At 44.4% G+C, this 13577-nt stretch overlaps 1 protein-coding gene across 1 annotated transcript; it reads right to left on the bottom strand.

Moving 5' to 3' along the window:
* Positions 1-8825: 8825 nt before the first annotated feature.
* hapstr1b (HUWE1 associated protein modifying stress responses b) lies at positions 8826-12909 on the bottom strand. The gene is made up of 4 exons (XM_069666754.1): positions 12516-12909; positions 11058-11138; positions 10661-10936; positions 8826-10559 (listed from the first exon to the last, which is right to left on the bottom strand). Exons 1-4 carry the CDS (start codon positions 12709-12711, stop codon positions 10321-10323), a joined length of 792 nt encoding a protein of 263 aa, XP_069522855.1. The 5' UTR covers positions 12712-12909; the 3' UTR covers positions 8826-10320.
* Between the last annotated feature and the right edge of the window lie 668 nt (positions 12910-13577).

Genomic DNA, 13577 nt, shown 5'->3' with positions numbered 1-13577 from the left:
TTGAGTTTAATTGTGATACTGTGACTGGGACATTGATTGGGGGCTGCACGGTGGTCGCCTCACAGTTAGAAGGTTCCTAGTTTGAAACCGGGTTCCGGCGCAGGGGGTCCCCGTGCATGCAAGGGTTCCCTCTGGGTACTCCAGCTTCCTCCCACAGTCCAAAGACATAATCATGACTCTAAATTTTCCAGGATCTATTGGCTCCAGCCCCCCGCAACCCCTTACAGGATAAACAGTATAGATAATGGATGGATGGACGTTGAATGGGATCAAGCTATTTACTTAGATTTGTTTGTTAAGTGTTTTACCTTGTAAACATCTCCATGTGGTGTTCTTCATGTGCTACAAGACATATCAGGGACAACATCAGCAGTCATCTCCATGGCTGGGCCTGTCTGCTTTTAAACTGCAGTGTACCAAGGACAGGCTGAACAACACGTTTTCAGATTGGCAGGTTTGAGACGTCACAAACCTAAGGAGCCAATTCCGTTAATGGACGGGATGACACTATGCATATCATTATGTGTAACCTATGGCAACCACTTCGGCGATGCGCGAGCCAGCTGTAGCCATCATTGTAATGATTGCAAACTCACTACTGACTACAAACGTTAATGTTACCACTACTAAATACTGCCTTTCAAGCTAGCTGAGTTCCAACAAGTTGCCACTAAACGATGGCAGAGACGTGTTTTGTTTTCAGCTGTAATTTTACCAAAGGAGAAACTTAGCACATAGTGGGCGGGGCCTATGCAGATTCAGGAGTTTTTAAGGAGACAAGGTGATTAAACTGATTTTGCAGAAAAAACTTATCAGACAGAGTTTATTATTTCAAGATGAGCATTTTAAATGTCGGTTTAAGAAGACGGATACTTACCCGATGTCTGTGTGTGAAGTTTGTGCTGATAGTTGGCCTTTAAAGCTACTGTAAGAAAGTTGCAATTCATGTTGATTTTTGCGCCCCCTGTGGACAAAGCAGCACATCTTATAAGGTTTGCTGATCCTGTCCTGTACATGCGCTTGTTATATTCTCTAATCTCATCCTGCTTCCTTCAAACTGCTAACGTACCACTCACTGTGACACTTTGCCTGGCAAAATGCAAAAACAAGGCACTTCCGGTCTGCGCGCTGTGAATCACTTCATCGAACAGCGACCTCGTGGCAGCGGTGAGTGGCATTCAAAATACCTGTAAAGAAATAATCAGCCTTCTTCCTGATGGCCTGGTTTGCTTTTGCAGGTCATATAGAGACATCAGTAATGATTTCAGTGTGTTTCATAACAGGTTAAAGGGTCCGCACAGTAGGTTTAACGGAAGACAGATTTTCTCTGTTTGAGTGCAAGACGACAGATGCAACAGTTTTTGGAAACCAGTTTAAAACCTGTTTTTGATTTATTTTCTGTTACAAAGTCAACCACAGCTTGTAGCTCAATTAATTATGTTTCAGTTATCGCAGACAAAATCTCTGTGCGGGCTTTTATGAGCAGTGCGTGTCGGCAACTCCTGACCTGACCTTAGGTGGCTAAAGGAATAATTAATTGATTTTATCGTGTCAAGGTGAAAGAGTCTAAAAAACTCCAAACCTTTCAGATCTGTGAGCTAGCTGATCATTCTCTTTCATTTCACTGCTTTCTTATTGCAGCTTTAAAGACTATTTAATGTTTGTTCTTTTAATTAACTGGTGTATTATTTCATCAAAAAAAAAAAGTCAAACATAGAAAAGCCCATCATAGTTCGCGCAGCCCACGGTGGTGTTTTCAAATGGCATGCCATGTTTGACCGACGGTCAGAAAACCCAGATATTACAGTGATATAAAATGACAGGTCCTGGCGGTGTAGGAGCTCGGGCGCCGACCATTAGGCACAATGTCTCACTCTCTCCTGCCACATTTGCTGTCATCTGTCTACTGTTGTTGGCTATTCAGTACAGAGCAAAAAATACCCCCTGCCAAAAGGATTAAAAGACGACAATGATATAATACTGAGAGAAGCAGCAAAGCCCCACACAGACATGGAAACTGCAAACGATTTTAAGTTATCTTGTCATTTTGGCAACAAAAAAACACAAAAGACATGAAGAAGTAACAGCAAAGCAAACTAAACAAGAAGTCTGTGCATAATGTCCAGCTGTGAGGCACCTTCATACCCCTTTCCCACCGAAATTAGCGTGTTGACACAGGTTTATTCAGACCTCGATTGTCTCTTTTCCCATTGCCAAGGAAGTATACTCCTGTCTGGCTCTTTTCTGCCGCGTCGCCGTCTGACGTCACAAACGCGCCAGAGACAGGGTTAGTAAAAGGTGAATGTTACGGTGGTTGGGTCTTTATTGTATCTATTACTCATTCAGTCTGTGTATCAAACTCGGCGCCGACAAATTTAGAACAATGTGTGAGCGCTGCTTGGACGGGGACGGGCGGAATTTGTAGCAGAGATGACAAGGAGTCGCAGAAGTTACAGACAGAGCATAGCATTTAGAGGGGGCGGAGATTAACGTGTTTGTGTTCCAATCAATGCCGATCAGAGCTGAGGCGATAATTACTCAGGTTTACTACAGAGTCATTTGACCCGGGTTTGACCCCTTAAGCAAAAAGGCTGGGTGTTAGCGGGTTTTTTGACCAGAGGGAAAGGGGTTTTTGTACTGTAGTTTGGATATATTACTTTAATAATCAAACCAGCACTCGACAACAAGCCTTTGTCCAACATTTCCTCATACTTGACCTCCAAAATAAAAGCACACAGTGTGATGTTTAAAACCACCGAGCTGAAAACAACGTGTTCCGTTCTGCGGCTTCACTTTTCCCTAAAGTTATTGGTGGATTTGAGCGATCGACCCGCCGAGCGTCCGTCCAGGCCCGGGCGCTGTCAACGGCTAATGGCTCACAAAGTCACACCAGGTAAAGCCTGCTGAAAAATTTAAAATGTACCAAAAAGAAATATCACTTCAAGCACAGAATGCTGGAAAAATGGAGCAGAGCTGAAGAGAGGGCAAGTGGGACTGTGAGTGTGTGTGTGAGGGCAAGTGTGTAGGTGTGTATGAGTGAGTGAACACATAGAGGAGCTGATCCTATCAGACTCTTGTCAGGTCCTGTTGGGTTTTTCTATATAAACCTGTGAGCAGGGAGACTCGCGCTGCACTTACACTTTTTACCCCCTCTCTTCTCTTGTGTACATGTCTCTCGCTCTCTCTCTCTCTCACTCACACACACACACACACACACACACACGCGCTGTCAGACTCTTCCTGTTTTCGATATTTCCCCCTTTTCTCACATCATCTCCTTGCTCTCTCCCAGGAGCTCACCGAGGATTTAGGCCTCCTCTCTCCTCCTCGACTCACCTACATCCTTTCATCCTGTTCCCTCCTCTCCTCCTCCTCTTCCTCACTCCCTCCTTTTCTTCTCTCCGCTCTCTCTCTCTCTCTCTCTCTCCCCTCCTCGCTTAACCTGCTTCCTGAGCCCAAAAAATAAACCCACACACACACACACAAGCAAACACACATTACACTCTTGTGCACACGCGTACAGAATCAAGCCCAAACCCGTCTGCAGCCAGCACAACATCTAATCCTCATGCTTGGGGAGGAGGGGGAACCTTGCAATCATTCCTGCTCTCTTTGTGCCCCCTCCATTCATTTTCTTTTTCTTCAATCATTTCCTACATCCTTTAAAGCGTGCCAAGCATCCCACTCATGGATGTTTTTTTTTTAAAGGACACTGGGGCTTCTTCCTCTTCCCCCCCCCCCCAGCCTCTCTTGTCCCATCAAAAAAAAAAAAAAAGCCAATTTCACTCATCAGCACACCGTGTCATAAAAAGACAAATCTGCAGCTGGTGTAGTATTTTCTCGGGGTGAAAAACCTGAAGCCTGCGAGCCCTGCATGGCACATGACTCAAAGCCACTGGTCCTGAAGTGATGCTGCCTGGAGAAGCTGCTGCTCCTCCTCCTGCTGGACGCTGCTGCCGCCCTGTGGCCAAACACCGGAACTGCAACCTCCTCTTCTATAATGACCGTTTGATTTTTTTTTTTTTTTTTTGAGGAGTTGCATCACGACCCCCCCCTCACACACACACACACACACATTATCGTCACCACCTCTACCTCCCTTCTCCATCCACCATCCACCCTCCACCATGCCCCCCTCCCTCTCTGGGTTGGATAAATATTGCTGGAAGATATATAACGTGTTGCTATGGTGATCAGCTCGTGGGTTTTTTTTTTTTTTTCATGGCATTTGTTGAAGACAGGGACATGATGGTGCGCAGGGAGCTCTGAAGATCTGGTGTGTGTGTTCCTGTTTATGTTTGTGGGGGAGAAAAAAGGAGGCACGGGGGGAGGGGGAGGAGGAGGAGGAGGAGGAGGAGGAGGCGGCGGCACAGCAGCCCCCAAAAATAGGAGTCAATCTCTCAGACCTTGTGTTTCCATGCACGCCGCGCACTCTTCACCTACCAAAGCCCTGTGTGCACAAAAAAAACTAAAAGCCCTGACTTGTAGCAGCCGTCTCCCGGGAGTGTTTAACCTCTCCTCCTCCTCCTCTCCTCCTTCCCTGTCTCCTCCTCCACCTCCTCCCTCCATCGCTCTCTCTGGGGACTCATTCTCAGCCTGCCTGATTGGCTTCTGTTTATGTGCATGTGCTAATGTGCTGATGTGTGTGTGTGTGTGTGTGTGTGTGTGTGTGAGTGCTGTCCTCTATCAATTAACACAAACCTGGTGCAGCAATTACCATCAGCCATTGTGTGTGTGTGTGTGTGTGTGTGTGTGTGTGTGTGTGTGTGTGTGTGTGTGTGTGTGTGTTTGTGCACACGAGGGATAACTGGTGCATCATCGATCGCCAGCTGTCTGCCATTGAAGACTCCCTAATGGTCAAGCCCACACAGGCACACAATTGCTATGATGGAGCGGACGTTTGCATGTGTGTGTGCGTGTGTTTAATGGTTCAAAACACACAGCACCAGCAACTCTCTCCTTCAGACCAGACGGCATCCTAGGAGACACCTTTATGTGTGTGTTTATGAGTGTGTGAGCTGATACCAGAGCAGCCCAGATGGCCGTCTTCGAGGGGTTTTTCTGGAACATTCAGACACTTGTTGCTTCACCTCATGTCTCTCTCTCTCTCTCTCTCTCCCTCTCTCTTTCCCTCACACACTCACACACACACACACACACATGCACAGTGCTTCTTTTGAAGTGTGAAACAGCTTGCGGTCAGCTCTGCTCCTCTTCCAAAAAGTTCCATCAAATAGCAGCGTTTAAAAGCCTTCAGATACATGATGAAACAAAAGCGGGCGTGCAGCGATGGCAGAGGGAAGACAGAACAGATACTCTCGCTGGATGTGGCGGAAAGACAGCGCGGCTCTTCATCTTCCTCTGTGGTGATGGACTGGAGGAGTCAGGGGATCAAACTGTGGCGTTCAGATGGGGTAAATGTTGAACAATAAGAACTGCTGACCTGGGAGCTTTTCCTCCAGCACATTAAAGGCTTTGGCACCTCCTTTACGACTGGGTGGTTTAGTGAAGACAGACGGCACGGCTTAGTTTAAAGAACAAAGGTCAAACCAGCTGTCAGATCAGAGAGAGACGTGCAACTTTACACCTGCAACGGCCTCAGCTGTTCAAGGGGAGACATCAGATTTGACTCATTTTCATCCTAATTTGAGTTGTTCCAGTATCAGCCGCCAATACTGCCAACACTGCCTATCCAGTAACAGCTAATCAAATGCATAATGGCATTAGCTCCCCATATAAAAGCATCAGCAGAGTGTGTAGTGTTTGCAAAATGTCAGCAATCAGGGATTTTCCACCAATACTATGAAGGTTTTTTATTCACAGTAGTATCGAGTGAGTACTCGCTATCGGCCAATGGCTGTATAAATAGATTGACGACACGTCTCCATCTGCTCTCATTGTACGAAACCGATGCCAAAATAGCCCCCGAGCTGGGCGCTGCCATCTTGCGATGGTGACGTCATTTGGGGCCGGAGTTGCGCAGTAGAGCTCAGTGGGTGAAGCAGCTGTAACCACTTCCGCTAACCAAAATACACTCTTATATTACAGAGAAAAGAAACAGCAGAGATCCCGTATGTCTGACCTATACTGCAGCCAGTCAGCAGGGGGCGATAGAGAGGGTTTGACTTCACTTTTAGGGAGCTGTCACGTCGTCCATCTTTTTATACAGTCTATGGTATCGGCCAGTCCTCAACTCTAAGTATCAGAATCAGTATCAGGAAGGAAATAATGGTATCTGAACATCTCTTGTCCTAATGAGAGTTAATTGGGGAGGAAGAGGGTCAGAAAGGGGGAGGTCTTTGTCATTTTTCTTTTGGCCGAAGGGAAATGAGTCTTAATTTTCAGAGAGAGCAAGATAAGGTCTTTTTTTCTAGCTCAAGATATATAATTCATTTCTCTGCCCTGTGGTAAGGACATGAGCCCGATACCCGCTGTATTTCAGCGGCTGTGTTATAGTTCCATTAATATATTGAGTTTAAAGTTGAGTTATTTCTTCCTGACTTACTTTGAAAAGAACTATTCAAACACATCCTTACTTTTATTGTGCAACTCAGGGAAAGACCAGTGGAGAGGGAGGAAGTTAGAGGTAAAGAAAGGCATTTATTTGCAGGTCAATTAATTGTTTTCATCATTGTTATAATTGTTACGTTACGACTGTATGCTATCATTGACACAAGTTACTTAATGATGTGCACCTGCAATGATGTGCACTTTTGTTTTTTTTGCCTTTTTTTATAGGACAGCTGTAGAGAGACAGGAAGCATGGGGAGTAGAGAGTGGGGGATGCTGGAGCCTATCCTAACTGTCATTGGACGAGAGGTTACACCCAGGACGAATCGCCAGTCAATCACAGGGCTGACACATAGAGACAGACAACCTTTCACGCTCACACCTATGGGCAATGAACCTAATGAGCATGTCTTTGCACTGTGGGAGGAAGCCGGAGTACCCGGAGGGAACCCACGCGTGCACGGGGGAGAACATGCAAACTCCACACAGAAAGGCCCATGTCGTCCAAACCGGGATTCGAACCAGTAACCTTCTAGTTGTGAGGCAACAGCGCGAACAACTGCACCTGGCATAAAAAAAAGCCTGATTAAATATTATTTTTGCTGTGTTTTTTGACTAAAATTCAAAACCAGACTCCGGCACATTCCTGTTTTATTCCAGGGATAAAGTATTGTCATGATTATGAAATTCTGGTGGATAGATGGGGAAGAGTGATTGGGATATGGCCGTGCTTTGTATCTACTTTACACTATGCAAGAAATACTTTACAGTTTCATCAACAAGAATTTGTCCGAGGGAAAATGATGGTTAAACAAGCCCACAGTCGTTATTTAGAGTTATCTATACATACAGTTTGAGCAGTCCGTAGTACATCAGAATATTGTTTCCCATCAAGACTCAGACGGCTTATTGGTGCTCAGACATCAGCCCAGATTACACAACGCTCTTTTTATAGCAAAGAAGGTTTTTTAATCTGCATCAGGCTTCAGATCTGCGTCAAAATACACGTAATGTTATCCCTAAATCACATGACATTCAGACTCAGACTGGCCAGTGAAAATGATCATGCTTCCATTGTGCATCATAGAGGTGAACTGGCATCACACTTTGCCTGAGTGCTGTGAGTTGGGATGTGCATGCATTTTCTAAAGACTGGGTGAAATTTGTAGGAGTGTTTAAAAAAAGTGTGAGAATATGTGTGTAGGTGGAAATGGCTGTGGCCTATTTGGACAGAGAGGTGTGGAGAAAGAAACTAATTTTGGTGTTTGTGCTAACCTTAAGCAGAAAACAGCCTCTTCTGTGCTCATGAGCTTCATTTGCAGCTAATTAAATCGAAGTCTCTTCGGTACTTTTTCAGCTTTTTCATTCTGACTAAAAGGCAGGAGTGAAAACCTTTCTGGCAGAGGTCGTACGCTTCAAAAACTGCCTAATAAGCAGGGTTAGGCGTAATCACAATCATTTTCTCTCGTGTTAAAAGGTACCACTGACTAAGTGAAGAACATAGCCACCTGTAATTACTCATCAGTGAGTACAACTGCACGCTAATGCACCGCGTCACCTCACACGACACCTGAAATGCTACAGTTTGAATTATTTTATCATCCTGGTGTCCCCCTTGTTGTTGTAGCTGATTCTATTCCAGCATCTAATACTTTATTTCACTGATTTCTTAAAATGTATGAGTGAAGCTTATTGGTCTTTTTAACCACTTTAACAAATGAAGGATGGAAACAATCTCACAGTAACGCTCACTGTGCAAATTAAAAGATCCTCTTGGCCAAAAAAATTAACTCTATCGTGCAAAACATTGCATGTTCAATATTGGATTTATATATCTCTTAACGAGGCATTTAAGGCCCGTCAGTGCAAACAGCAGCCTAAGTGAACTAGGTAGTCTGTGTCGCCCCCTTGTGTTGGTGAAGTCAGATTGCACAATCGTCTCAAAAATGTGTCCAAATTCTGTCGACAGTTTACATCGACAAACGTGCAATTCTCCTTTCAGTTACTTGCTTCTTCGGCCTACAGCGACTGATGACAGAACAGCTGAATATCAGGCTCTTTCATAGAAAGACGGACCTGATTGACTGAGACTGACATTTACACGGAGTTTGACTGAAAAGATAAAAGCTGAAACTCTCAGGCTTTTCCGCTTCATCGCACCCCGTTCCCTCTTTTTCCTGAGGCTGGCCTGAGGTAATTCATAAGACCCTTTTAGAGTTAATATAATCCTGCGCTGACTTAAGAACGTCGTGCAGGTGATCCAACGAGACGTTTTAGCTTTAAAATCCAGCTGGTAGAAACTCACACAACTTACATTAACGCTTGTATTTTTCTTTAATGTCAGAATTGTACATGGACATCCCAATGGATTTGCACTTCTTTTTACAATATGTACCACATATAACAGCACCTACATGTTATTTACACACATTACACAAGATTGTATCACAAAGCAGTGTGTGAAATTTGCAAAACAAGTGCCTCAAGCCTTGCTGAACCATCGTCCATCGTGAGTTGACCTGCTGAAATTAAATAACCACAGCCGCCTGCCATCTCTTATTTTATAGATTAAAGATTAAACCACAAGTGTCAAAGTGTTTTAACTCTCAAATACAAGAGACTAACTGATGACGACTCTGAGCTCGCATCAATGGGCCAAATGTAAACATAAAGTCGGTAACATGCAAGCTTTGAAACACTGTTACTGCGCTTGATGCAAGAAAATTAATGTACTTTGTTGCTCAAAGGGACACAGTGTTTATTATTTGTAAACATGACAATACCTATGAGTAACAGTGTGATTAGAAAGCTGCAAAAAAGAGAGCAAAATGGGTTCTAATCTAGTTGAAAATACGTCTTGATTTTCCATCTATTGTCAGCCCACTACTCAAAGTGTCAGTTAACTGTGACAGTCACGAATGTCTCCATCACGGGTGTAAATTGGACTGACCTGCTTTGTGATAAAACCCTGATTCGGGCTGCGAAAACAACTAAAGAACAAATAATAGGATGAATTTAATTAAACAGGAAGTTATTCGGTCAAGTGGGCGCTGAATTTGCCAGAACCCTGCATCCACAGGCACACACACAAACACTCGCTCCCACACACACACACACACACCCACACTCACTGTTGCACAACAACCAGAGATACTGTAGCAGCTTTCTCAAAGGCAAAGACAAGAACAACACAGTAAGTGGCAGTTCTGCTGTCAGATACGCGAACACACAGAGCAGCAGCAGAATGAGATACACACGCTGACAAGCGCTTTAAGTCGAGCCACACAGCGGGGAGGTGGTTCAGCCTCCCGAGGAGTCCGCGTTTCAGTCCAGTCTGGGTTGGCCAACACTCCACAGAGGAGGAAGAGGAAGTACGCTTGAGGGATGAGAACTGCAAACAGTAAGCAATGGCCCGGTTCATTTGATTATCGGATGAGAAGCACAATATGAGCCCGGCTAAATAAACAAAGTCTAAAAGCAACATTCGGCAGTTTTAAAGATTGTAAGGGTGACATGTGCTCACTTCTGTGTCAGATCTAATGAGGGCAACCAAACATAAAATAGTTTTTGGGCAAAAACAGGAAACACTACCCTGGAGGGGATTTGTTAATCAACACAAAGGGGTGAAAGCAAAATAAAGAAGGGAAGAAATGTGTGGATTGGTAATAGTCGAGTTCCTTTATTTTCTGCATTGCAGCTAAGATGAAAAGGAGGAAGATTTCAATGGTTGGCCAAGGCATCAGTCCTCGTCAGCTGTCCAGTCGGCCACCAAGGAGAGGACAGAGGAAGGATGAGTGGTGTCTGAAAAGTTCAGAGCATCCTGTTACGTTTATGCGTGGGCGAGTCTGTGATGACATCACTACAGGGGGCAGGGCCTCGTTTGCGATTGGCCGTGGAATCCAAATGGAGTGCCATCTCCTCAGCGATGAAGGTGTTGAGGTCTACGTCGTGCAGGCCGTTCCTGCGGCGACTGAGGGGCTGTGCGGGGTGAGTTGGGGATCCAGGAGGACCAGAGCGCACAGAGATGCTCGCCATGGCACCACTGAGGCCTAGAAATAAGAAAATTAAACATGAAGCAACAGCAAACTGTATGCACTTTAGTATCTCTTTCTTTTAATACAACAGCTTCATGCTCAACATTATATCCTACCATGCAGTGCTATGGCCTCTCTGAAAGGCTGCAGGTCAGTCTCCACAGAGCTGCCCGTCTCTGGCGGTGCAGGTCGGCTTGCAGACACCATGGCGACCCTGGGTGGTGCGCGAGCTGTGCGTGGAGGTGGAACTTTGCCACAGAGGAAGCTTATGAGGTCCTCGCGCCTGATTGTTCTTCTACGTTTCTTAACCCATGCAATCACATCCTTATTCCTACGCTGGTAGCCTAAGTGGATGCCCAGGTCATAGCTTCGTTGGCGGGCCTCCATGCTCTCTGATGACACACAAAGATAAAGGATTTTTAGTAAACCTGAACATTGCAATACACATTTGTGTCATACTTCCAAGACAGCAAAAAAAGATGCATAAGATGGTTAAAAGTCAAAATTACTTGCCTTTATACAGGTTAGTGACCGCTGTGGCTGCATTCTGGAAGGGCACCCAGAGCGAGAGGCCTTGCTGCTGACATACTCTATCTGGAAATTGAATTTTGAAGAGTTAGATTGACAAAAACATTGTTGCTGTATGAACCACACATTTCCATTCTCAAGCTTAAATATCTTGATAAGAGTAACTCAAGCACAAGCAGTCAGAAAGTAGCAACCAGAGGGCTGTATGTTAGGACATCCATGTAAAAAACTAATTGCCATGGGCTGTAAGAAGAGTAGTGATGCACAACAGACAGGTTGAGACAAACATCTAGGTATCGGCACATTTAGCTCTTCTTAACTAAGGTTTGTAAGTACACCTGTACCAAATACAATTTTAGGTGCTCAATCTTATCTGCAAATCTTTACATCTAAGCTGCAGAGGCTGTCCTTACAGTTCCTCCACAGTGCAGTCACTTGTATTACATTAAGAAGACACAGAAGTGTTACAGACTGAACATACAGTTGAGGGTGATCAGAATAATCTGTAAACAAAGCTTGACAAGATCCTGTTGCAAAATATGTCAGCTATAACCAAATCTGAATGGTTGAAAGGGGCATCTTAGACATCAGTTTTATTATTAGTAATTACTAACTAAATGAAGTTAAACCATGATTTAACCAGGTTTAAAAATGAGCCGTGTTGGTATAACCCAGCCTTAAAGATCATTTTGCATTAATCCTTTCGCCATTTTGTGCCTGATATTTATATCAATGTAGTCACCAACAGAACAAACTTGGACTATATGCTGGATTAAACCTGTTTGTGCACAATTATATACATCAACCAGTCCGCTGCGACAGTTCACTGTAAATGCGTTGGACCGTCAACAAACGAGTTGTTTTCAGTCGGTAAACTCCTCCCTGTGTATCGCCATTTTGACGGGCTAGGTAACTGTGGACAAAAACATTTCACTGTGAGCCATATTCGTCCAAACAGCAATGATTAGTGTGATAAACCAAGTAAAAATCAAGCGGCTAAGTTAGCCGGTGTTTTGGTAGCCAGTTGGCTCGACTGCTAATCAATCCGTTTAGCCCTGGAGGACCTCTGTCAACTCAGGCCACTGTGAGCCACATTCAGCCCTGTTGTCCCACATCCTGACACGGTGACCGGCTGTTTGCGACTGCTAGTGTTAGCAGTGAGTTCAAGTTAGCTTCTAGCAGCTAGCAAAGGAACGGGGTCACGATATGGTGAATGGAACCACAACATCGTTATTTAAAAGAAAACATATTCCAGTGTCATCTAGCACAACCACGAAAACAAAACCCGCTGTTTATGCTGTGGGGAAACTGCTGCGAATAGCTAACACCGTTAGCTTAGCCAGTGCCCTTTGTGTGTCTCTCCGCCCAGCGATAACGTTAGCTAGCGGGATTAGCTTACATTAGCGTTAGCACTGACAGTTAGCCAGCTAGCTTGGTACAGACCTTTGTAGAGCTGTGCTACTGCGGTGGCTGAGTTCTGAAAGAGGTGCCAGAGTTTCTGTTGGCTTTGTTCCGTCTCCTCCTCGGTTGGATCACCCTGTTCGGCCTCTGCTAGACACTGCCGTTCCCACTTGGAGAACCAGTGTTCGGGGCCGTGCTCTTGGATCTCCGCTTCTCCCTCCTCCTTCCTCTCCTCCATAGCTAACGAGGCGTTAGCTAGTAGCTTAGAGCTAGACTTCGTGTGAAATCTAGGGTTTTTTCGAAGGTTCCTTAAATTTCTTTCTTCTTTATAATATAAGAAAAATACGTTACAAGACCCTAATAATCTAAAGAAAGGAAAAATCAGCTGCTGTTAGAGTCGCATAATGAACATTTTAAATTTCGCCCACACGCCCAGTGTAAAGCACACCAAACTGAAGAACGCGATGACAACACCTAAGAATTTCTCGAACTAGCCACGCCCATTTCTCGCTTTTCTGAATAGTGATTGGCTGCAGTGATGTTTCTAGGCGGTTCTCAGTGCCGATCACGAAGCCTGATTGGACAACAGCAAAACACAGAAAAGGTCAGAGAAAAACAACGTTGATCCCACCCAGGAAATTCTTTCTTGCAAGCAGTACAGCATTACTTACAGCAGGGGGCAGCCTGGCCGTGGAGATGTGGATTTTTCAGTAGTGAAACCTTAGTAGTAGACTTTTTAGAAAACGGAGCACACAATGTAAACAAAATTGTGACCTAATAAAAGACAGAAATTAAATAAACAAAAATAAAATAAGATAGCTAAGGGTAAGCTAAGCAGTACAGTGCTAGTTCTCTCATAAAAAAACACCAATAAGGGTTGTGTCTTAACACACTTACATTTGGAGAAAACATTTACCTAAAATAAAAAAAAGTATTTAACAGTTTTCTTAACCTCCAATAGGATTCCAAATGTAATGTTATTTCTGCCAAAATGGGAGAGAGAAAGGCTTTTGGATTCTAGCCAATCAAGCATATCACACCAGAAAGTATTACCATAAAGACAGAAGAAAAATAAGTGATCCGTAGTTTCTATTTCGTCATCAC

This window comes from Semicossyphus pulcher, unplaced genomic scaffold, assembly GCF_022749685.1.
Source record: "Semicossyphus pulcher isolate SPU_LCO1_2020_fin unplaced genomic scaffold, fSemPul1.0.p SCAF_17, whole genome shotgun sequence".
Taxonomy (NCBI): Eukaryota; Metazoa; Chordata; class Actinopteri; order Labriformes; family Labridae; genus Semicossyphus; species Semicossyphus pulcher.
Note: the sequence above shows the minus strand (reverse complement) of the source record. Positions and strands in the feature narration are given on the sequence as shown.